This window comes from Haliotis rubra, unplaced genomic scaffold (genome assembly GCF_003918875.1).
Source record: "Haliotis rubra isolate DU_JTF1 unplaced genomic scaffold, ASM391887v1 Scf6, whole genome shotgun sequence".
Lineage (NCBI taxonomy): Eukaryota > Metazoa > Mollusca > Gastropoda > Lepetellida > Haliotidae > Haliotis > Haliotis rubra.
In genome coordinates this window covers 2,361,971-2,388,454 of record NW_025767301.1, presented here as the reverse complement: position 1 = coordinate 2,388,454, position 26,484 = coordinate 2,361,971, and the positions used below count along the sequence as shown (strand labels likewise).

Genomic DNA, 26,484 nt, shown 5'->3' with positions numbered 1-26,484 from the left:
AACTTGTTGTCGCTAGTTTCCGACAAACTTCGAAAAGCGGAAGCAAATTTTACGGAAAGATCCGAACACCGGCCGATGAAAGCCGATAAGCGGCTTCAAGATGGCGGGCTTTCGGGATCGCGAAAAACAACATTTCCCTCTACAAAGTATTCAATCTGCTGTCGACTTATTTAAAGATCAACTGGAAAATTCTGAAGAGCCTAATTTGGCATTATTGTCAATTGTGTTGGGATGTATTGAAAATACACTGACACTCAACAGAGCAGTGTCATCACGGGACGACAAAGCCAAAGGTTTGGAACCGATCTTTCCTGTGATCGAACTTTCTACTGTTGAAGCGCTCTACACTAAATTTGTGACACTTGTCAAGAGCTCTGTAGATCTGTCAAACAACACTGGGGAGTATTCCTCACGAGAGTTAGTGAAGAAGGTGTCGGACGTTATTTGGAGTTCACTAACGCGCAGTTACTACAAGGATAAAGCACACCTCCAATCTCTCTACAGCTTTCTGACGGGTAAGTACCTCGGATGCGATCTCAATGTGTGGCCAATCTAATTAAAATCATATGGATTTTGATGTACCAGTGTAAATTTTAATCATTTATCTACGTAATCTTTGTGACTAAATGAGTTGCCATGATGTCGTTTTTTCACAGTCTTGATTTTGTTTATACACGACACCTGTCAGTTTGCGCGCAGTAATTCCAGTGCGCAGCCGGTGCACTACCATTTGCCAATGACGATTCACACAAGCAGAGTCTATCGATTGAGTAAAGAGTTCCTCATTATCATATTGCTATATTTTAATATTATAATGAAGCCGAGGTCGGTGGTAGCGCACATCTTAGTTATTGATTGGCTTGCTTAAGTGTACAGTTACTGGTACATTTCGGAACTGGGAAGTGAAAAGGACTTCATTAGATAGGGTTGGAATGTGATATATGGTTTCCGTTTTTACCATAAACATTAGTCATATGCACATAATTAAAATGTGACACGAGGCATTTAATAGTAAATCATTGTTCAAAATATTTCCTGACAAAATGTTTTGTCTGTACCTATATCTATGTAAGAATGAAGTATTTGTTGTTGTTATATAGATATTCATAGCTTTATGTAGATTTCTTCTCATGTTGATATGTTCTGTAGACTGTATGTGAATATATTTATATCCTTGTTGAGCAAATATTAATTTTATGAGATCAACAGTGGTTTAAAGGGCATTTTAAAATATTGGTTTATCATTTACTCTAATTATCTCAATGTTCTTACACAAATCCTACCTTGCAGATCTTGGTTATACATGATATGAAATATGTATGCTATTCCATTGACAGTTCATGAACTTTGTATTTGCAAAGAATTTATTATTCTACGTTCGATAGATACAGGCCTTTTAATCCAGAGTTCTCTCCCTTATACCAGATCTCTGAGCTGGTCAAGGTGTGTTAATGTAGAAGAAGTGACTGTAAAATATGCCCCATCCTATATATTATTTAGAATGGGTTGGTTTTAAGACGAAGAATCAGTGACAGCAATTTGATGTTTGAATTTAAATCATTTTATTGCCAAACCTATTTGAGGGGGAGGATGAAAATGAAAGTAGAGTTAAAATTAAAGGAAAGTGTTGTGATTGTAATTATAAAAACATGTTGGCCATATTTATTGCTTATTGAAAGTAGGTTGAATTTGACAACATATAGTACACTCTCTGGTGTTTTGTTTTCTAAGATAGTTAACTAAAATGTTTTTATGTGGTATATCAATTACTGTAAAGTTCCCCAATTTGATCCCAGAATATGCCACGCCAATTCTTTTTGTTCCTAATAACACAAGCAGTTTTGTAGTTGTTATTCATTGTCATCAGCATCCATGTGTATTTATTTAAACACAAAAGCTTTATCAAATAAGAAGATGTCTTCAGCAGAAGAACAGTATATGTGAGGAAACCTGATTTGTTCTTAACTTTCAAGGAATGGCAAACTGTGCTGCCATTACATTTAAGAACTTTATGAAGTTGTTGTTTGATTGTCCTGACTTCATCATGTTCATACAACCTGGGCCCCGTTTCACAAAGCTCTCCGTAAGCCTAAGATCTCGTAACTTTTCTCGTAGCATTCATACCTCCTATACTGTAACATAGGAAGTATGAATGCTACGAAAAAAGTTACCAGATCTTAGGCTTACGAGAGTTTTGTGAACCGGGGCCCTGATTCTTTTACAGAGTCATCAATAGAGCATTGACTAGAATCATGAGTAAAATTCACATTTTATTCTTTTTTTTCCCCAGGAAACAAGCTTGATTGTTTCGGTGTCGCATTTGCGGTTGTCGCAGCCTGTCAAGTTCTGCGCCTGAATGATGTACACCTGGCACTGTCTGAGGACCATGCATGGGTTGTGTTTGGGAAGGACTTTACTGAGTCTGCTGAAGTCACGTGGCATGGTAATTAACAGGTTCACTCTGGTGGGGAACTATTTTCAATGATATTATCATATGTGGGATACAGTACACATGTGGGATTCAAGTAAAGAAATGTCACCAGCCTTTCATGCTGGTCATGTGACTTGAATGATAGTGTGTCATCATACCATCGCACTATGAATCGTATAGTATGATTCTGTGTTCATAATATCAATCTGTTGATTGTCATGTTGTCATAGCTTGAATGAATATTACATTAGTTTTCTTGTTGCATCTTATTCAAGTCTAGTGATCATACATAATTTTGGAGAGGAAAAACATATTCAGAATGTAGAAAGAACTGGAAACTTTATCATGTTTATCCTTGGGAAGTCCCAAATCCCCCGTAGCCCCATAGTGTATACTACTACTGAGGTGCATGCAAAATTTGATGAAATTCGGTCGAATAGTTTCTGAAATATTGACTTTTAAGTGAGCATGGGGTCGGTGGGGAAAAAGGCTCGGGTCGCCTCGGGGGTGGCTGCTCCTCCGAGTGCTGTGGGCGGACGAGTCGCAGTGCGTGTGCGTGTGTTTCTCGGCTTGGTGTACGGGTGGCTGGCTGGCTGGCTACATTAAGCAGAAAAATAAGCATGCAAGACCGATAAAATATGACGAGAAACTATCATCACACGGTTGGTGATGTGTAAGGGACTGTGTCGTGAGGTACGATCATCAACTCCTCTCTGACGAATGCTCTGGGCGGCCCGTCTTTCAAGTAGTACAAGTTCGGTTCGCCGTCTTTGATGTTGACCAGGTCTACGTTGTACGTTTTCATGGACCATATCGGATCGGTGGCGCGTTTTCTGCTGTCTCCCTCGTATTCGCCCGGCCGTCCGTGTTTCTGTTTCCGGGATCGATTAAATCCTGCGAGTATTGGTGCGAAAACAGGTGTTCGGCTAGGGTGCGATTGAATCTCTCAACGATGGCTTGGCTATGGTGAGTTCCCGATATACCTCGTCTCACTTGGACTTTGTGCTTGGCCAGCAGCTGTGACACGGCTCCCATGAACTCGCGTCCGGGATCGACTTGCAATACGGTAGGCCATGTCAAGCGACTGCGTTTGTATATGCGTTCAAAGGCTTTGGCGACTTCATTCAAATATTTCGTTGTCAACGGTTCGGCTTCCTTGTAGCGACTGGCGACGTCGACGACGGTCAGGGTGTACTTGTAGGTTTTGCGCCTCACCCTGTCATGAGTCAGAAACAGGAGGTCAGCTTGGTGAACGCGATTCGGCGTTGAAATGTCGAATTATCTTCTCGGGATGTACCGAGGCGTCGGCAGGTAGACTTCCGCTGCCGTGTAGTCTGTCGTCGTCCGTGGATCGCATGTCCAGCCACAGCGCGTAATGCTTATCCAGGTACTTACCGAGCGTCACGTAGGTGAAACCCAGGTCTTTGGCGACGTCGTTGACTTCAGACGAATGTCGCTTGATGGCCGGTAGTTTTTTTGTCTCGTCCCACTGCTGGTGAGTTCGCATGCCTTGGCTAAACAGCTGGTTGGGCACACTGTTCGCTGTTTCTTTGAAACGGCTTGTACTCCACCACAGGAATGATCAAGATGCCTTTCATCGATCGAGCCGGCACGTTCAGGTTGATGTTCCACAGCGTGTCGCTCTTGTCCTTGACGATCGTCCGGTGATGCAACAAGCGGTCATACAAGATGGACAGCTTTCCCAAGTATTGTTGGCGAATATGCCGGGCCAGTTACCGAGCTGGCCTCGGTGCCGTCAGACGTGAAGATGACTTTGCCGTAGTTGTTGAACGTGAGTTCGTATTCTAGCCAGTCGCCCAGCGCGGCCTGGTCAAACGGCATATGCCCCTCGAGCAGCTCGAAGTCAAGCGGTATGCAAAACCGATTCCCGTACGCCTCGGCGACGGCTTTTTCTGCTGCTGTTATATTGCCGAGCTGGTCTTGTGTGAAACCGTACCCCACACGGATTTCATTCGATACGTCGTTATTCCAACAAAGTCCTTGATACGCCATGTCATCGCGTTCGTTCAAGGTTCTCCAGAGGTCCGCGTAACAGTAAAACACGTCACTGTCGTCGATGCTCAGCACCTCGTTCCCGCTGATTTTGATGGTGGTTTTCTTGATGATGGCACGTCCCAGGTTGTTCACGATCGTGCGTTTGTCGGTCGTGGACTTAAACGTGATCTGAAAAGCCAGTCGAGTTGTGCCGGGGACGATGACGTCGTTCGTGCCCAGGTTGGGGAATCAAACCAGCAGCGTTTGGTTTTGATCGATCGTGCTCGGATTGTTGGTGATCGTCACCGACCGACGCACGGCTTTGACACCCAGGGGTTCTCTCGATATTCGCAAAGGATCTAGCTTTCGTCCGTATTGCAACATTGTTTATATTGAAACTATGTGTATTATAAGTTTAATATATAAAAAATGGCTGACGATATTCCCGTGGACGAGTATTACGATGCCCTAAAGCGCGATAAAAATTACGTCGAACCATTGGGTCGCGACTATCCGAAGTTCAAAATCGACAATGAAGGGACGCTGCGAGTGAAAGCTCATCCGGAGGTCGGTCTCATGAACAACCACACGAGAAAACCGCTCGCCCTGTCGATACTAGCCAGTCGCTGTAGTGGTAGTCAACTGATACGCGACGAACTAAACCTGCGAGATTACCGTGGCGCAAGACCCAAACAACTTCCGCCGAAGGTCGTCTGAAACCTGCAAAACGTAAGGACCAAACTCGGTGATGCTGGCGCTGATCTGAGAGAAATGCCCCAGCGCCCTAAAGGAGCGTCGGACAAAATTGAAAAAATATTGATCACGTACTCGAACGAACCCTTGCCCGGTTTCGAATTTCCTCTTAGGGAACTTCGTGGTCTAGTCGAAGCCTTGAAAAACGTGCGCGGAGAACTCGTGAACAACATGGGTAAACTGAACGAAATCGATGAGCACATCGCTCGCGATAAAAGAAAACTCAGGACGACGAAGCCACAAAAAAACATCGAGAAAAGATTAGGCAACCTGGAAGACGAGAGACGGACCAGATTGGAAGCCACTTCCTCCAACCGTGAAGTCCTCCAATCACAAATCAGCCGCGTGCAAAACGCACGAGGCGACCGAGTCTTGAACGAGGACACCATGTTGGCCGACAGGATCCGAATTCTGTTCCGGGAACAAGGAATCACCATCGCCAGCGTTCTCACGGCTTTGGACTTCATCATATCGACCCTGGTCGTATCACTGACGGGCGGTGGTGGTACACCAACAAGCCCATCATCAGGCGACGACGTCAGCTAGGCCCTGGCTGAACTGGCCGGCAAAGCCGCTGAAGCGCTGCCTGGCATCTTGGGCAGCATCATTTCCTGGTTGTTAGGCTTCTTGTCGAAAACGGTCACATGGCTCGGTCAAAACCTTTCGGCTTTCGTCGTCGCCATGGCGGGTCTGGTGTACGCCGCAGCTAGGGCTTCCACGGCCTTTTCTAGGACTCGAGGACTCCTCGAAAAGGGGAGATAACCTCGGCGTATTGGGTTACGCTGACAGACTGCCTGCCATGTGCTGAGCATGAGCGGCCGCTAACGTCTAATATTTAGTTAAGATATAACTTAATTATCCCGGAGGAAATTCTTATACATCCAAACTGTCTCAAAATGAATATGTACACAATTCACAAAAATATACACAATAATTACATGCACAAAACGAAAGCTGTTTACACAATAAAACTGACATGATATAATTCAATTAACCACATAGGTAAAGAGGATGAATAATTCTAGTTGTTATCACATGGTGATAATTCAAAATATTTGTTGCATTCACGAATACTTGATGCTTTGAAAGACTATCGAGCTCTGTTTGTTTTGAGGGAAGGTAATCGACAGCAGCGTCCAGAAAGAAGTACTTCAAAATGGTAAGATAAAATATGTTAACTATCAAATCTAATTTTAGTTGCCTTTTTGACAATCTGGCGCTCATAGATAAAGGGAATATAGGGAAATTCTGCCGGCAGTATTAACAATTTTGAAAAGTTTGTTTTTGTTGAGATCAGACAGGCCCCATACCAACATAGAACATTGTAGGTCAACATACTTTGGAATAAAGGTTTGTTAAAAACTGTCATTACGTTTTTGTCAATTCCTTGACGATAATAAGGTTCAGAATCAGAAATTAGGCCAGTAACAGTGGCGTCATCTGCGAATTTCACAGTAAACAAGTCATTTAATGACAAGTAACAGTCACTGGTATACAAAACGAAGAGTACAGATGAAAGAACAGAGTCCTGTGGAGCTCCAGTAGAGGTTGAGAGAAAAGAAGATTGATAGCCATTGACACTGACATACTGAGTTCTATGTACCCTGAATTCTTTAACCCATCTGATAATGTTTTTATTAACGCCTAGATTAAGTAGTTTACTCCTCACACGGTGTGGTTGTATGGTATTAGTTGTTACAAGTCTGCAGATGAGAGTAATTATTATACATCGTTTGAGATTTCACTTCTTAAAATGATTAGGTAAATATCTTAACAGACATGGAGAACCATAAAAAATCAAATGTATGGGCGTGTCTTGATCTGGATAGTGAAAAGAGAAAAATAACCAAATGCCGCCTGTGCGGTATATAACTGTGTTATGCAGGCAGTACAACCAGGACGATGAAAAAAAGAATTGGCAAGTAAACATCCAAATACGGATTCTGACCAATAGGAACGGCGATATGAAGTCGGAATGAAGTAAGTGTTCACTTGTGTGACTGGATTACATGTCATGCCGGTTACGTTATCGTTTGTTTGAAAGGTATGAATTTCGAGTACTCGGGTCCGAGTCGAGTCTCACCCCTCGAGTACTCGAGTCCAAGAAAATGGACTCGTTGAAGCCCTAGTCGCAGCTAAGGAATTTTTAACCAAATGAGGCACAGTCCAACCGCGATCCCGCCGACCACCAGCGCCTTTTTCAAATCAACGTGCCGCTGATTGTTTGCCTAGACGTCCACGTGCGGGGGCAGCTGCTGCTGTTGTTGTCATGGTGGTTCTACTTCTTCCGGTGTCGGTGCCATGATGCCCGTTTCATACTGCGGCACGACTCGACTCGCGTTATTGACGTCCGGGTTCAAGCCCAACTTTTGATCGCTTGTGGCGATGACGATTTCGTTGTTGTAGCCTACCACTCTGTTCACCCTCAGTTGCATGTCCCTCGGAGCCATGTACAGTCCCGCACCGAACAGGGTGTCGTTGAAAGCCATGTAATCGTTCCACTCGTTCGTCGTGATGTAATGATACAACTTGTAACCCCAATCTTTCACCAGCTGTTTGCTGGCTTCCGCGAGAGACATGTTGTGAACGATGGGAATGCCCAAACCGTTGTTCGGACCCTGCAAACGCCAATCGACCTACTTCGGATCTAGTTCGAATTCACCGCAAACGCGATGTACGTACGTCAATCATATTGAATTGTTATATATTTGTATACATATCTACTTTCCAATATGTACGAGACGCTTCCGGGAATCACGAGAGGCGAGTCCGTTCAACTGCTGCACACGATCGATAACACGTCCGGTCAGCTCAAAGTTGCACTCTGCAACATCACCTACTACCCGCGATGGATCAACATCAATGGCAAAAACAACAGGCTGTTCGTTAATAACGCCCGCAACCAAATAACGGGCGGCTACTACAGCGTGTGCTCGCTCAACGAAGAAATCTTCAAACCCGTGGGAGCCGAACTCAAAATGAACGACTCGAACGGCACGGTCGTGTTAGCCAACAACGGAAAAAACAACTTGAGGCTTATGTTTCTTGTCAGAGCTCTCCAACAGCGAAGCGTTGGTTCGTCACGCCGAAGACCCGGGTTCGAATCCCCACATGGGCACAATATGTGAAGCCCATTTCTGGTGTTCCCCGCGTGATGTTGCTGGAATATTGCTAAAAGCGGTGTAAAACCAAACTCAGTCAGTCAGTCAGTCAGTCCAACAGCGAGTGACTCTATCACTTGGCTGATTGTGTCCATAATTAGGTATATGACTTTATTGATAACATAGATTGTTGTTCAAGAAGTCATATGCTTCATTATTGACCAGAGGTACAGATAAGCTGCATATCTGCATAAAGTACGCAAATATTTATGTGAAAACTCAATTCCTATTAAGCTTATTGCATACAAGTACGCTTGAATTTTTGTAAATACTCAATAAATGTGATCTTACATGCATACACACAAAAGTGTCAAATATTAGCTTGCGTACCGGGGGGTTAGATAAATAACAGGTATATTGAGAGGTTCTATTTCAGGAAATAAACTTGACAACTTGCAGTTTCTCATAATACAGATAAAATATAAATAACAAACACTAACATTTAAACTTTAATACATTTTCAAAATTAATGGAAAATGGCAAAATACCCAAATGTCTTTGAGTGAGGTGAGTACAATTTATTTGGTTACTCAAAGGAAAATTAGGATACCCAATTGAGATGAACACAAGCAAGTACATAACTCAATGACCCAAAAAGTTATCAGTAGCTCTGGTCAACATTCCAAATTCTAGAATGCCAGTCAAACAACTAATTGTGTCTGTGTCTCACATTGTGGATGTTGTTGTTTTCATTCTTAAATGATGCCAAATTAACACTTCTGTTCAGAATATTTGGGTTATCACAGAGAGGGTCAGTATGTTTGCCGTAAACATTTCCTGAAAGTAAGTAACACTACACTAGTTGCTAAGGGTTTATGAATATTATGGAATGCAACATGCCGAAGTGTTGGATAAAGATTGTCCACATTACCTATAATAGATATTATGTGAGCAACTTTTGTCAAGAATGAATACAACAATAAAGTGTGATCACAAATATGACAAGTGACATTCGGTCAAGGATGTGATAGTTAGTTTCAGTTTTGGTTTTGATTGGCTCTTCCTGAAAGTAGGCGTTGGTTAGATATTTCTGATGGATTTTAAACAAAGAGTAGGTGATATGAGTTCAGGATAAGTCAAGTGTGGTTGGTAATTTTCATTTGAGAAACTATGTATGTGACTTACACGCATTACTTAGATTGTAGTTAGATTCGGAGTTGTATGTGACCAAATCTTCATTTGCTAAATATTGCCATGATCTGGCAGAGCTCTGAATATGTATAGGTGAGGTGAGGTGAAATTGGGTTTTACGTCGTGCTTGAGAATAGTTCGCTCATATGACGACGTGCATGTGTGTGTATGTGTATGTGCGGCTGCTTGTACTAGCCCAGACTTAAGCTGGTTTTATAGTGCTAGCCCACTGAGATACCATGCCGCAGTGAAGCATGAATACCCCACTCAGACACATTATACTGACTCCGAGCCGACCAGTCCTTGTTGTACCCATTAATGCCGAACGCCAGACAGGGACCAACAAATACCATATTTTAACGTCTTTTGGTATGATGTGATCGGGGATCGAACCCGCGACCTTCCGGTCTCTCCGGGCGGACGCTCTAACCACTACACCACGGAGGCGGTCTGAATATGTATAGAACAAGGAAGAAAATCCTGGGTAATTAAAATAAACACTTCTGTGTTGTGTGTGATTTACGTTGACAATGATGTGGGTTAATCTGTTATGGTCTGTCCAGTTTGTAAAAGTTTTTGAGGAAAGTAACACCCTGTAAAGTGTCACCCTGTAAAGTGTATCACGATGTCATCCTTTGTCTGTCTTCTGTGTTCACAAAATATATTTATCATTGAAAAGCTAAAATTATTTGTCCATTAATCTTGAAAGTAGGCAACAGCTGTCTAAACAGGATACTTGAATGTTTGATATTATAAAAAGAAAACACACTTTTCTCAATGAAAGGGATCAGTGAAAAATACTACTGTTACGTTATTCTGGTAATTGGACAGTGGTCTCCCATACAGACATAGGGTCGGTGGGGTAGCCTAGTGGTTAAGGCGTTCGCTCGTCACGCCGAAGACCCGGGTTCGAATCCCCACATTGGTACAATGTGTGAAGCCCATTTCTGGTGTCCCCCGCCGTGATAATGCTGGAATATTGCTAAAAAAGCGGCGTAAAACCAAACTCACTCACTCACTCACTCACCATACAGACATGGGGGCGGTAGGGTAGCCTAGAGGTTAAAGCATTCACTCTCACGCTGAAGACCTGGATTCGATTCCCCACATAGGCAAAATATGTGAAGTCCATTCTCGTGTCCCTCGTCATGATATTACTGGAATATTGCTAAAAGATGCTTAAAACTAAACTCATTCATAGTGTGAATGATGTTATGTTTATACGGTCAGCCACTAGCTCCACTCCCTTACAGGCCACCATGATATACCCTGATATCTGCAACATCATTGACTGGCATAAAAGAACATTCAGTCAGTCATTCACCTTAGTCTTTTTAACATAACTAGATCTGGAAGAAGGTGCTAGCCATTGACTAGTGACCATTATAATCCTCGGCTGTGGTTGTTGGTTGTGCATGTGCATCTGTTGTCAACTTTCCTGAATCATCTATTGATATTTTGGTTTCTGGTAGAACATGTACTCTTAAAACCCTCCAGTCTTGTCATGTTATTCATCTGTTGCTAGGCAAGGGCAATGAGGACAAGCGAGGTCAGCCAATCAACATTGGCGTTACAGAGAAAAGTTGGTTATACCTGAATGGCCAGCCGGTGGTGTGCAGTCGACACATGGAAACGGCAGCCATTGTGTCCGGGGATAAATCCTTCTATAAATGCCACAATGGACAGTGTGGAGATGGGTTCCCTGCAGCAGGTATGTACATTCACGAGGTCAAATGTTTATGTCTAATTTGAGTGAATTTATAAATTTATGAAGTTATAAATATTGTCTAACATAACTGTATTTTACAAATAGCTGTGTGAGAAGAAATGTTGATATAAAACAAAGGCATGGAAATGTAAAATATGCAAACTCATAGTATTATGGCGGACATAAAGTATATGTCACATTGTCAGGTATTTGAAAATGGAATGTAATGAAACTGTAGTGGTATAGATCATGTTCAACAGGACCACACAGGGATGTCAAGATAAAATTGTTGCCTAGCAACATTGCTGTTTATAAAGGAAATTTGTATGGATCAGGTGGCTTGTTTTGTTTGCATGCCATAGTACCCTGATGACGTCAGTTGTTGCTCACAATATTGATACCTGATTGTTCTGGTCCTGAATCAATTATTTACCATATATAGCTAAAATACTGACGAGTTTGGCTTTCACTAATATACAATTCAAAAAGATGTAGGACTTTGTTAAAAGATAGGCCAAGGGAAATCCCACATACAAAACAGATCAACAATTTAATGGGGACTATTTCTTTAATTTTGTGTTTTTATTTTAACCAAAACTGATCATAAAAATACTGTTCAGACAACTTACGAATGCTTGTACTGTGTGTAGTTGTATCAGAGGGGTTCAAGTTTACTCAAGGAACATGCAAGTACAGGATTTCTTTGGAATGTGAAAAAACATCTTTTAGGCTCATCTCAATAACAATGAGGAGAAGGAGGATGTCGCCAGGATCATTGCATGTGGTACTTTGTGCTAAGATCACCTTTTTGTATTGTTTGTGGTGGGTAATCTAGTGGTGAAAGCATCTCTAATGATACTAAGTATCTTGAGTTCACACCTGTGATACTGCTGGAAGTATGCTGTTGGCAATTTTGAAACCCAACAAATCAGTGGTTCAGGTTTTTTTCAATGTTGGTATATCTTTACAAACTGCATGAGTCAGCATGAATAATTTCCTTTCCTGTGAACCATTTTCTTCCCATTCCCTTATTTATGGGCTTGAAGTAATTGTTCGGATCGTGGCTTTTGGAATAAAACGATTCATGCTGCAAAACCTTATGTAAAGGTGGTGTTAGATATTGACCTACACATTTTTGCATCAAAGTAAAATTGAAAGGTCTGGTTTAATGAGATAGATTTTACAGAAGGTAGAACTGCATTTGATGTGTTTTTTGTTCTCCCTTTTTCAGGAATTATTGTGGCTGCTTTATGATAAAAGTCACCTAGCAAAGTAAGTTGAATCCATTGTCGTAAAGCTGTAGTAAGCTAAAATGTCCTTCAGTGGATGTTACATTACGTTTGTGTTGACTGATGCTTGTTTGCTACTCATCCCAACAGTAAACCATGAAGATCCAGGTAAGAATTGATCTTCAGTAGCCCATGCTTGTCGTAAGAGGCGACTAACAGGATCCGGTGCTCGGGCTCGCTGACTTGGTTGACACATGTCATCGTATCCCAATTGCATAGATCAATGTTCAGGTTGTCAATCACTGGATTGGCCCAGTCTGGATTATCAACAGATCACCATTTTGTTCTCAAACTCTGAAAAATATTGATTTCATAATGATATGGATCAGGTAATTAAGTTCAATCAGTGAAAGTTTAAAGCTTAATGTCCACTCTACAGATATCCCATGGCTCTCGGAACTTAGGAGATTTGGAGGAGATATCTACCTCACCTGGTCGGCCTCCACCGTTGGAACTTTTCAAGGAGGCAATTACATCATGCAAGAAGAATTACAACAACCAGCATGTCTATCCATACACATATCTCGGGGGCTTCCTCTACAGGAAGAAACACTACAAAGATGCCATACAGGCGTGGGCTGAGGCTAGCTCTGTTGTGAAGAGGTAAGAGTTGCACAGTGTCTGTCATTGAGTCCATAAAGATGCCATATGTAGAAATTGTCCCGGTTCTACGTAGTGTTTGAATGAGACTGCTTTGAAGTCTGTTCTGTAAAAATCTAATTGTCCATGGGTGTAGACATGTTGTTTTCTGGTCAGCTGTGCTAACACCAGGTTTGGAAATGAAATACAGGGATTTGGTTTGGTTGATTCTGCTAAAGTTGTCACTGTGTTAAGCCTATGTTGAAGTATAGGTGAGGTGAGGTGAAATTGGGTTTTACGTCGTGCTTGAGAATAGTTCGCTCATATGACCGCGTGCATGCATGTGTGTGTGTATGTGCGGCTGCTTGTACTAGCCCAGACTGAAGCTGGTTTTATAGTGCTAGCCCACTGAGATACCATGCCGCAGTGAAGCATGAATACCCCACTCAGACACATTATACTGACTCCGAGCCGACCAGTCCTTGTTGTACCCATTAATGCCGAACGCCAGGCAAGGACCAACAAGTACCATATTTTAACGTCTTTTGGTATGACGCGGTCGGGGATCGAACCCGCGACCTTCCGCTCTCCGGGCGGACGCTCTAACCACTACACCACGGAGGCGGTCTGAAGTATAGGAGTTAACATCATCTCAGCTGAAAGACCACTAGGACAGAATGGGGCCCTGCTTGTTTCATAATCACAACACACAGCTTGAATATAGAAACTAGTTCAAGCAATATTAATGGTAGCTTTCTTCTCAGTGTTTAATGGTTTTGGGAAAAGTAAATGCATTAGTATACTTATCTGACAGCTTTACGAACCAGGATCATGGTTCATGTCAGAGCTACAATGTGTGATCATGAGTCAGGATAAGTATAAAAATATCAATTTTACTTAAAAAATTACATGTTTGACACTGCTTGTTGTTTTACAGCTTCAACTACAACCGTGAAGATGAAGAGATATACAAAGAGTTCTTAGAGATAGCCAATGAACTTATTCCAAACATTGTCAAAAGCGTTGCAAGTGAATTACACAGAAATTCAGAGAATCGTCCACTTCTGCAAGACCCTGAAGTATACAAGGACATCTTACGCTTTTATGACGGCATCTGCGAGTGGGAAGAGGGAAGCTCCACACCAGTGCTCCACGTAGGCTGGGCACAGCACTTAGTGTTCACGCTATCCAAGTTTGACCCCCGTGTTCGATGTTTCCTGGATGTTGGTGCTTCTGATGGAGATGACGATGACGAAGAAGAAGAGAACCAAGAGCCAAAGGCAAAACGTGAGTCGACACGAAGAGCATCACACAGTGACGGAACGGGTCCTGTTGGGAGAGGGCGTCGTGGTCGGAAGAAGGCAACAAACGATGCCGAGACAAAAATGATGTGAAAAGTAACGGAAATGGGGTCAGTGTGAATGGTAAGAGTGACGATGATCAAATTAAATCAACGATCGAGAAACTGGTTTCCAAAGTCGGAGAAGAAGGACAGAATGACACTCCTAATCCCAACATTGCAGCTTTAGCTCAGGCGTGTAGCGAGTCTATTCTGAACAAGGACTATTTATTGGGAGGGGGTGAGCCATTCACAACAACAGCAACTGCTATAGCCACATCAACATCCTCCGAGCCCAGAGTAGAAATTAATGAATTTCTTAGTACAAAGTCGAATGGTACACCCTTCATGGGGCTGACTGTTGAGACCATGTTGAAAGCTGAAAGTCCTGCTGACATGATGTTGTGCAGAAAGGAAACAGATACTCAGCCAGCAGCAGATGACCTTGGGACCAAGGTCGATATTCTGGCAAGCTTGGACCCAGTTTCATTGTCTCTCCGGAGTGAGAAGATGAAGGGCTTGAAGAAGTTGCTAACGTCGTCGAAGCTGAACACGAGTGCGATAAAACTGCAGCTAACTGCACAGTCACAGGTGCATCTGAAACACAGTAAACGTGGAAGTGAAGCCGAGATGGTGTCTATGCGGAAAAGAACTAGAAGGGAATGAACCCTTCCATATTTCAGGAATCAGATGCTGAGTTGTCTCCTCTTGAACTTGCTGTTCATTTTCAGTGGATATGTTATCGGTGATTCGTAATGTATAGTGCTCCATGGTGCATATGTGTCGGTTTGTCAGTGTTCATGTTCAAGTACAAGAATTAATTAAATGTAATAGTTTGATGAACGAGCATGAATTGAAAGAGGGACTTGCATCATAGCTAGGCACCCACTTCTACCGTGTTCCCTTCTTGTAATCAGTGCAACATGAGAAACTAATACATTGTCTGTGTAACAAGTTTCATTAGCTAGATCAATATAAGTCAAATTTCAGTCAGCACAAAAAAACAAATAAAACCTACTCCTGTTGTACAAGGACTGCAAGTTTGCCGATGCTTAGTCCCTCTTTGAGACTGCAAGTTTCTAGTGTGATAAATGCTGAAAGACCTGTAAGTTTAAATTCCTAATTGGGGCCCAGAGATATCCTGTCAGCTGTAACCAATATGTGTGGAATTGGTTTCCAGCGCAGACTCTAGTAAACCTTTTTGTCTTTTATGTAAAATTTACCACACATTGTCTTAATTTGAAAGGAAGCCTTTACAGGCTTCTGATTTCCAGTTTGTAAGGTTTTGTAAAAGAAAAACAAACAATTTACCTGATTTTGGATGGTCCCAGACAGGAAACACACATATTTCAATTTTGTAAAAAAAAATATATAAATTTACAGGAAAGAAAGTGTGTAACTATTTTTAGACATTGAATACTTGCAGTGATGGCCTTCTGCAGAGTTGTACTGTTTAAACATTCACAGATCGGTGAGCATAAAAAAATCAAAAATGTTTTAAGCTTCTTAACTAAGTGATATCCACCTTATTTTTACATTTTAGACTTTTACTTCAGAATGTGCTAGTTTTCCAAAACTTTTTATTCATTGCTGTCTCTCACTTGAATGTTTTACCATGTTCAACCCATCCTGCCATACTGTATATATCTGTTGCCATGGTTACAGTGTGTTTATTTACACATCTTAGTTGTGATTGATGGAGAGAAGGATCTTGCTCTATACTCTTTGTCAGTGCTGCCGAGCTATTTGTGTGTAAAGGAGTATCTGTGAAACAACATCAATATTTATACAATTCTGTAGCATACAGTGCTTAAGTTACGTGACCTGTCAGCCAAGTCGAGTCATCCTGTTTCTGAGTGATGTTGATGTCTACTTTTACGCAAATCTCCACTTCACCACTAGCTTTTTATATGTTAAGGACGTGGTTCCAAGCATTTTCAGATTGATACAGGAATATTTCATGAAGAAATCGGTCTTTCTTTACAACACTGAAACAAGGGACATCACTCTACTTCTGCCATACGTAGACATGAAAACCACAAGTGATTATCTCCCATGGCCTTGTGAACTGATGTTATTAATGCATGCTATTCTTGTATCTTACTTGAATGAAACCCAGTGATAAGGGATACTGATACTTTGAAAACAGTAGCATTAGTCTTTTGGAAACATATCTTTTAATGCTTCCTTATCTTAATTATTTTCATAAAATACATTTGAATTTGTCCTGGTGAATAAAGTTAAGGTATGGTTACTATGGTAACAATGCTGTAGTCATGGAGAATTTGATCCGGATTGGTGACAAGTGCGGTGCTGACAAGACAGTGTATATCGGTTCTTGGTACTAAACAGTTATTTTCATTTAGGTTAGGCTGTTAATGTGCTTCCGGTTAATTCATATATTGTCCTGACATTTCCAAGATTTCAAAGAAAGACAAAACTGTACGTTCATTTCATTCTCATATGTCTCTCCCAGGACACAAAAAGTGTTTTACATCATTTAAGGTTCACATAAAGAGATTGACAAATACAGCCCTCAAAATGGCAACTAATGTGTTTTGGAAAACGTCATAACTTATTTGCTGAATGTTTTTGTTCATACTTGGTAAAGAGAATGTTGATTGCAAAATGATTCTTCAGTGAGAGGAAAGAGGTATTGGTGTAATTTGACAGAGACACACTGTGGACTGTCATTGTCATTAGGAAGTTTCTGTTAATGAAACACTGAAGATCAAAGAATTGTGTTTCTTATGGAGTGTGGGTGGCTGGCTGGCTAAGTAGGTGAGTGAGTGAGTGAGGCATATGAACAATTTTCTGTCAAAAATTAACCATAATCTTGAATGAATGACAAGCACCACAGAATCATTTGTTTCATCTTACAAAGCTTTCATATTTTCATCCAATAAATAAGTACTTTTTACAATGTATTTACTGGCAGCCCATACACGTATACCGGTTTGTGAGGTGAAAAAAAGACACAAGTGAAGTCTCAGTTTTAGTTTTATGGTTTCGATGAGTGGAGGTATTGAATCTTGAAGCTTCTGCCCAATGAATATAATATTGAAACACAAAGTCTTAAAAATCCATCTTTTACCCGGTTGATAAATCTCTCCATGAATGTGGGATAACACCTCCATAAAGAGTTGCATCGGGTGACACCCCATTGTAAATGAAGGATGTGTGGCTTCTTCAGCCAATCAGAAGTCAGCTGTCTGAAACAGTTTGGCCTTGGTGTTTAACCGTTTCTATTTTGACAAAAACATCAAATATTTCTTTGATGGAACTACTGTTTTGGTGAGATGTTGTGACAGACAAAGTGCAGAAAATATCCGCAACTGTATAATGGCAATGTGTTTTTTATTTACATGTTTAACATTTTTTAGGTTTATTTTCAGATTCAGTAGTCTTAATGATTCATTCTTTTGTACTGAGAAATTACAGGGAGTGTTTACCTTGAAGACCCATCAACAATATTGGGGCTGTTCTTGGTTATGAGAATTTAGAAATCTCAACATTGGAGGTGTCGTCACCTGTTCACACAGAGAGGTATTTATCAGAGTAAAAGGTCTAATTTTAATGAAATACTTTTAAAATACTAATCATAAGTGGGGACATTGTCATATACAGCATTGTGTGGGTAAAAATGTCACCATCATAAACAAACTGTTGATAAATATTTCATTAATATTTATGTTTTCACTTTCATCAAATATACTCATTCACTTCCGTCTCTTTTGCATACAATTTCCATCTGTTTCTACTCATGCCATTTGTACAGGGAAACAGCTTGTGATCCTTTATTGTCTTTCTGACATCTTGTTATATACTTGTGATTGCAGACATTTTTGTATTGAAACAAGGGCATTTTATTCACAGAAATTTAATATTCTGTTATGATTAGTGAAAATGATTTTGCCATGAATGTATATATAGTCATTTTGCGAATTCAAATTTGATCCATATGAATGCATCAATGATATATAATGCTACATTTAAGTTAAGGTCCACCCAATTCTCACAGGTTAACTATTGTAACATGAAAGAATTGGATGTCCTTAACTTTTTTTGAGTAGTATGGTACATGCCAGTAATGGTGTCGTGATTTTGCCAATCTGGTGTTCACTCATTTTGTGACCTCACCACTGTACTATGTATTTCAGTGTGAACTGGCGCTTACATTTTATCGTTCACTTGAGCAAGAGGCTTTTGTGAGCTCTGTGCTGAATCGTCTGTCAAAACAGTTTGTGAGTCTTTAGTCCTCCGAAACATAAATATGGTACAGGCTCATAATTTTGTGTCTTGTAAATACAAGGGGATTAAAATAAACAGCAGAAATGTACGCAGTTATAAAACACAACATACATACGTATTTCACATTGAGCTGAACAAGCGCAACTGAACACACAGGGCACTTATTGTGATGTTTTTCGCACTTTGCAGATTTGACAAAACTGAATGTATTGTTTTCCACACTTCGCAGACTTGACAAAACTGAATGTACTGTTTTCCACACTTCGCAGATTTGACAAAACTGAATGTACTGTTTTCCACACTTCGCAGATTTGACAAAACTGAATGTACTGTTTTCCACACTTCGCAGACTTGACAAAACTGAATGTACTGTTTTCCACACTTCTCGCAGATTTGACAAAACTGAATGTACTGTTTTCCACACTTCGCAGACTTGACAAAACTGAATGTACTGTTTTCCACACTTCGCAGATCTTGACAAAACTGAATGTACTGTTTTCCACACTTCGCAGACTTGACAAAACTGAATGTACTGTTTTCCACACTTTTCGCAGATTTGACAAAACTGAATGTACTGTTTTCCACACTTCGCAGACTTGACAAAACTGAATGTACTGTTTTCCACACTTTTCGCAGATTTGACAAAACTGAATGTATTGTTTTCCACACTTCGCAGACTTGACAAAACTGAATGTACTGTTTTCCACACTTCGCGCAGATTTGACAAAACTGAATGTATTGTTTTCCACACTTCGCAGACTTGACAAAACTGAATGTATTGTTTTCCACACTTCGCAGTCTCGACAAAACTGAATGTACTGTTTTCCACTCTTCGCAGATTTGACAAAATTTAATGCAATGTTTTCCACACTTCAAAGACTTGACAAAATTTAATGTGATGTTTTCCGCACCTCACAGACTTAACAAAATTTAATGTGATGTTTTACACACCTCACAGACTTGACAAAACTTGATGTGTTTTTAACACTTAACCGAACATAGACAACACTCAATGTAATATATTTCACACTTAACAGACCATAAGCACCACTCTTCAGCATATACGAAACACATAATGAAAGTTTTTGACACTTAATATACCCAGTGCTTGGTAGTTTGCTCAGCACTAAAGGCAAAATATACACGAAGCCACGTTGACATCTGACAGGCCCTGGATGAGAAACACAGGCACTCTTCACACGAAGGAAAGATAACAATACTTGGACAAACAACTTTATTACAGTGAGAGTGACGTTTCGGTGTAGGTTCTAACCTTGTTATCAAGCAAGTGTTAGAACCGAAACGTCACTCTAACTGTAATATAGAAGTTGCTCATCCATATATTGTTATCATTCCTTATTGATCCAACTTCTAAATGTCTCTCAAAGAAGTTACTCTTCTGCCTACAAAACAATCACAACACTTAGTGTCTGCAGTGTGAGCTACAGAACACCAGGGTTGTCCATTGTTAACTGAAAGGTGCAATTTGTAAATACACCTACATATATGATTGTCGCCATGGTAACTGACATCAATGTTTCCCCATCATTTTATCCCATACCTTCAATCCAAGTCCACTTTTAGAGCACATTACACACCATTTTCACTACCTATTCCATTCTTAATTGCACTTCTTGACTATTTGACAAAACAAACCTTGAAATAATCCTCTTATGTAATATTTGTTGCCTCTGCTGAATAGGCTCTAACAGAAAAAGGTACATGTCTAAGATTTATTTTAGCAGGATATGAATTATCTCCCTTTAACGTTGTGTCATGCGTTTGTCGGACTTCCGTCCCATAGCTCCTTGTCACTGTTGATCTATGCCAACCCCTGATGGAGCTCGTTGTTTATTTGACAAGTGTTAAGTAATGGTTGTTGATGTGATATGTAAAGTGTCTATTAATCTTTCTTTGTTACTCCTGTTTAAGTTCGAGTTTCGGAGTTGAAGTGGCCTTAACGTGGTGTGAGATATGTCTTGATCTACAGCAGATATATGTGCGGTATATGTTTTTCTCATTTGGACAACATCTTATATTACAAATTCAACATATGATAATGAAACATGCATTTATTTTTAAATTTACATGTTTCCACTTGAGAAGATAAGCCATTTGTTTGGATTTTGATTCGTAGTTATAAACAGAGGTTTACAATATCTAAAGACAAAACTCACCTGGGCCAAACCTGAAATAGTTCCTGTTTCAGTCAATTAAAGTTTCAGTTTTGAGTGTTTAGTGATAAAACAATCACCTGTCATTCCATTTACTTCCTGATAAACAGATGTTGTGTACTTTAATAGGAGATCAATGATTATTATTATGATTAAGGATGCTGCGAGGCTGGTTGTATGTCGTGATTGGAAACAAATATCATCATTACAGCACTGTATTTTGAACAAATGATATTTACAAAGAAGCTTTGGAAAAAAAGAAGAAATTTCTCATTCTCTCAACTAACACAGGACAAGTTTAATTATTGTTGTTTTTGGAGTGTGTTTGCAAGTTATTTACCCTTCAGTGATCTTGGAACAGTTAACATTGATATAGAATCAGAAAGTGTTGCAGTGATGGAAGAATATAAAATAACATGCATATTAATCTTGAGAAAAGATAAATAAACAACTCAATATAATTTAACGAATATCCCATTTTCTATGAAAATAATCTGTCATACTTTGGTATTATACAGTATGTTTACAAGTGTTAGAACTGCCAACAAAGAGTGCTGTGTATTTTCTCGTGTTCTTCTGTCTATTACAATTGTTTGTTAAAAAATCATTTTCAAAATACTTTTTTCTATGTGTGACTTGGAGTCATTGGTTACTTTGACTTTCAAACTATTTTAACTGACCTTTGTCCATTGTTTAATTGATGCAGCCATTTGGCATTTAGTGCGTTGAAATTAACTTATTTTTAGACATTTTTAAAATCTTTCCCTCCCCTTTGTATTATACTTGACAAGACGGTGCTGATGTAGGGGACAAGATGTCTGATAGATATGGTTTATGCAGTATTCACATTTTACCCTTGTTTTATTGTACAGGGAAGTATTCGCTAGATGCAATTAGTGCTGTTGGTTTGGTCAGTGGCAATGTGTCCAAAATGCAGGTCATATTCTCATCTGACTTTCATCAAGGTGACTCTAAATGTATTTGTCAAGATGACCTGAAATTCTATTTTTTAAGGCAACACTACATGTTTTTTTCTTTAATTGCTTCTTCACTGCAAACAGCTGCGAGATTGCTGATGTGGAAGTTATCATTCTCTCTTTCTTTACTTCCTGGTTGACAGTTTGTACCGCAAGTGTACAATTTACATAGAAACAAACTACTAGTAAACATGCTTAGAACATCCTTTCTTTGAGTTACACCCTGTATTGTACTGATGTTCATTTCATTATATGACCTCATAAGGTCAAGGTCATCAACTCAACCTGACATGGCTTTCATGTACCGGAGGTGGTGATGTCTCAGAATTTGTTAAAGAATTTTGAATGAGGTACTCTGTTCATCTGAAACCTGAAACAGTTTATTCCCCAAATCATTTTTTTTTTATATAGCGTCTATTTCCTTGTACATATCATGTTGATGTATATATTACCTTATTGAGTATTTTATCATTGATACAATGTAAATATGTTCATTTCAAGTTGAATGCCCACCTGTGATTGTCTGATGGTTTTAGCAGTGAAATGTCTCTCAAGAACACATTAAACTCTCACACAAATGTTATAACATATTGAACCCAATAAGTGCCTCAGTGAATTAGGTGAGATTTTGACAGTCCCCCTACCCCTCCCCCATCTTCTACCCCTTCGATCCCATCCCTCCTCACTAGACATATAATGTTTGAAGGAGTAGCCCAGTGGTTCAAGCGTTCAAATCATCCCACGGAAGATGCAGTTTGATTCCAAGGTACCATGTGTTAAGCTCACTTCTTGTCTCATTATTATATAGCAGGTACTGACAAAACACTTGCTTCAAATACATTTGGTAATTGTCAATATTTCACAAGAGACTAGTTGCAAAAAATTATATATATTTACAATAAAACTTTTGGTTTGCAGTACATAAGATGAATGTTATTGCGAAGCAGTAAGATCTAAAAATCACACAGTTATTAAACTAGAAAGTGGCGCTGTATAGTGAAACCCTGTAAGACTGGTTCCTGTTAATTCACACATGTTCACATGACCAGTTGAACAGTTTGTTAGCTCGTCAGATTGATTAAGAAACATCTAACTTATTTGTTGCTGATAAACAAGTACAACCGTCCAAACTGATGATATTTCCAAGAACTGCACCGTTTTGTGGGAACTTAATTTAACAAACTGAGATGTTTATTGGGTTGAATATGGTATATCCCATGACATTTTAAAAACATGCCATTTAATCTGCTTTAATGTCACTGATTGACAATTTGAACTTCACATATCAGGAGAAAAAATATTATATTTTTAACTTTTATTCATCAGGAGTATATGAGGATACACTGGTTGATGTGACTGTCAACATACCTTCACATCTTATATGTTGAAAATACATGAACATTTCATAGATGATCAGTGTATCAAGGACAATCGACACTACATACAGTAAGCTGTTTAGAGATTGTTTATTGTACAGTATTTTGTTTATTTCATGGTGTAGACATCTGTACACATTTTCCATAGGCATGAGAGAAAAAATGTTAAGATTAAGATAAACGGTGCTTGTTTGGTGTTATGGTATAAATTTACAATATTAGAACCCCTTTGAACAACAGGGAGGGTTCCCTTAGAAGCGTTTTGTTTAGCCCATAAGGATGTATATTTGGATATTAATACAGTACGTTTCTAACATATGAGAAAAGGTGAGCATAATTATTTTTCAGTCATATCTTCAAGACAGCAATTTATTGTCAACCTCTGATTTGTGTTGGACAAATCTGGTTTGTAGGTTGGAGTTACCTCCCCTCTGTCATGTGGTAGCGTTAGTGGTGAGAAATGTCTCCAGTGATGTCGTGGGTGCATGTCGGACGTTTGTGCCAGTTTCATAAAGTATAGACTGTTATAGGAAGTATCGTTACTGATTACCATCAATTAATGTGTTGTAGTAGATCTAGATACATCCTCGTTACATATGTCAAAATTTCATGAAAAACTTCCCGGTTTGTTTTTTATCAACACCTCTCAACAAAATCATGATACAGGTTGGCAATACACCTTGAACATTGGATGGCCAAAATGGACTGTGACTGAGGATAAACATAAGTGGGTTTCCAAAACCATTCATTTGGGTTGGATTTAATCTGCAGGTTTGCCTGTTCCACACCTAATCATATGATTAGCTTGTACATCAGTGAATCGGCTAAAACTTCCTGCATTCACTCAGGGCAGTGGGGTAGCCCAGTTATTAAAGTGTTCACTCAACACGCCAAAGGCATGTGAAGCCCGTTTCTGGTGTCCCCCGCTGGAATATTGCTAAAAGTGGCGTACTCACTCTTACATTCACTCTTTTCTAAATAAGGGCGGTGGGGTAGCCTAGTGGTTAAAGCGTTTGCTCGTCACGCCGAAAACCCGGGTTCAAATCCCCACATGGGCACAATGCGTGAAGCCCATTTCTGGTGTCCCCCGCCATGATATTGCTGGAATATTGCTAAAAGCGGTGTAAAACCATACTCACTCACTCACTTTTCTAAATAACATATATTTGATCAAAATGAGAGTGAAACATTTCGAAAACTGTCGAATAATTTAGGAGAATTGTATTATTTCTAACATGTGAAATTTTATGGAATTATTTCACAAAGGTGCAGTCAGTTTGGTTTGTTTCGTAGAGAGGTGTGTTGGGCAACATTGTTTCTCATATCATTGATTTTGTTCATCCCAATGTTCATTTGCATTTCAAGTTCAACCAAAGATTTGTTGGTATATTTTTTCACAAATCATTAAGTAGTTACAGGTTGAATCAGCCATTACCTGGTTTATCCAGGCTGGAGTCAGCACTCACACAAACCTCTGAAGTAGAACTGCTTCAGACAGTATGTGACACTGAAGAAAGCGTTCAGCTTTTACAGAAATGAGACAAGTGGGGAAAATCTTGCTATAGCAAATTCAGATATGAATATTAAAGTATAGCTTTTCACAATATCCTATATTTCATATGATTACAAGTAATTTTTGTTCTCTGTAAGGACAACAAAATGTCGTGGTTATAGCCTCTGAAATTATACCCTTAAAAAACTACCATGTTCCGGGGAGTGACCCAAAGTTAGCAGGGAAACACTATCAGCTCTCAAGAAACCCTAGTGGTTGGAACACCTATTGGGCTGGCCCAGTGGTTAAAGCGTTCCCTCTTCACGCAGAAGACCCAGGTTCAATTGCTTACATGGGAACAATTTTGGTGGCCCATTTTTGGTGTCTGTTTCTAAAAATAAGTCCCTCATTGAACACGTAAAAAATAGCTTTTCGTTTTGAAATACATGTAAATGTTTTTAAGAAGCTTTCATTTCACTGTATTCAATGGGTCTTGGGAGAATTCTTTTACCAATAGGGTCAGTTTTTGTAACAGGAAAATTTCAACTTTATATTGCTTTCACATGACATAAAAACAAAACTTGTGTAATTACTTCGCCTCTAGAGATGTGGAAAGTCAAGGTATCACTAATTTCCCTTGTTGGTATAAATATGATTTTAAGAATCACAGTTCTACAATTGAAAAAGTCTCATCTAAAACAAGCCTATCAGGGTCTTTACTTTTTTTATGCTAGTCAAAATGTGTATCCAGTGCGCCATAAGTTGCCGAAAGTCTGTTTAAACCCAATTTCACCTCACCTCACCTGTTTAAACCAAGGGGAGTTTCTCCCAAGGGAAATGACTCTTCCATTTTATTATTCACTGATACTACTGATATTGTAAGACGTGATCAGTGATTAGGGTAACGGGTCAATGAGTCTGCTACCTGGTACATCTACATATTTTATCCATCTCTTAACTAGTACTGTTCTGTCTAGGTTGTTCCAGCACGGGAGGAGAGCTTGTTGGTGTCATTGTGTCATCTCTGTCTCATCTTGATGTAATCACAGTCAAATGTTGGACACTGTACAGATACCCGGCTTAATAAAAAGTCTTTACTTTTTGTTTGCATTTTGCTTTTTATGGCTTCGTGGTTGAAATAAGTGAATTTGATGCACTATTCTCTATACTAAGCAGATTTAAATGCTGGGTGCTTATTGAAACCAAACAAGTCAAGTTCTTGTCCAAGATATAGCATTGATATAATGGGCTGAAGCTGTTACCGAGAAGTGTTTATTTGAGGACTGACACCACTGGGCTTATGCATGGACATACTGGTGTGCAGCTGTTACCAAGGCGTGTAGATGTACACTCTGGGCATAGTCATGGACACACAGGCCTATACCTCTTACCAGGGAGCGTGGAAGTAAGGACAAACATCCCTGGGCTTATGTGTGGATATACTGGCCAATAGCTGTTACCAGGGAGTGTGGAAGTAACTGATGCCACTGGGCTTATGCATGGACACAGGCCTATTGCTCTTACCAGGGAGCGTGGAAGTAACTGATGCCACTGGGCTTATGCATGGACACACAGGCCTAGTACCACTGATGCCACTGCCACCAGGAGTGGGCTTATGCATGGACACATGCATGGCCTATTGCTCTTACCAGGGAGTGTGGAAGTAACTGATGCCACTGGGCTTATGCATGGACACACAGGCCTATTGCTCTTACCAGGGAGTGTGGAAGTAACTGATGCCACTGGGCTTATGCATGGACACACGGGCCTATTGCTCTTACCAGGGAGTGTGGAAGTAACTGATGCCACTGGGCTTATGCATGGACAC

At 40.1% G+C, this 26,484-nt stretch overlaps 1 protein-coding gene across 1 annotated transcript; it reads left to right on the top strand.

Moving 5' to 3' along the window:
- The first annotated feature begins 35 nt into the window (after positions 1-35).
- On the top strand, positions 36-25,758 carry LOC124255290 (menin-like). Its single transcript, XM_046689163.1, is given in 9 exon segments — positions 36-515; positions 2,291-2,443; positions 10,997-11,121; positions 11,123-11,182; positions 12,411-12,451; positions 12,848-12,861; positions 12,864-13,071; positions 13,985-14,456; positions 14,459-25,758. Coding segments are annotated over 9 exon segments (2,082 nt in total). The 5' UTR covers positions 36-100; the 3' UTR covers positions 15,053-25,758.
- The last annotated feature ends 726 nt before the right edge of the window (positions 25,759-26,484 follow it).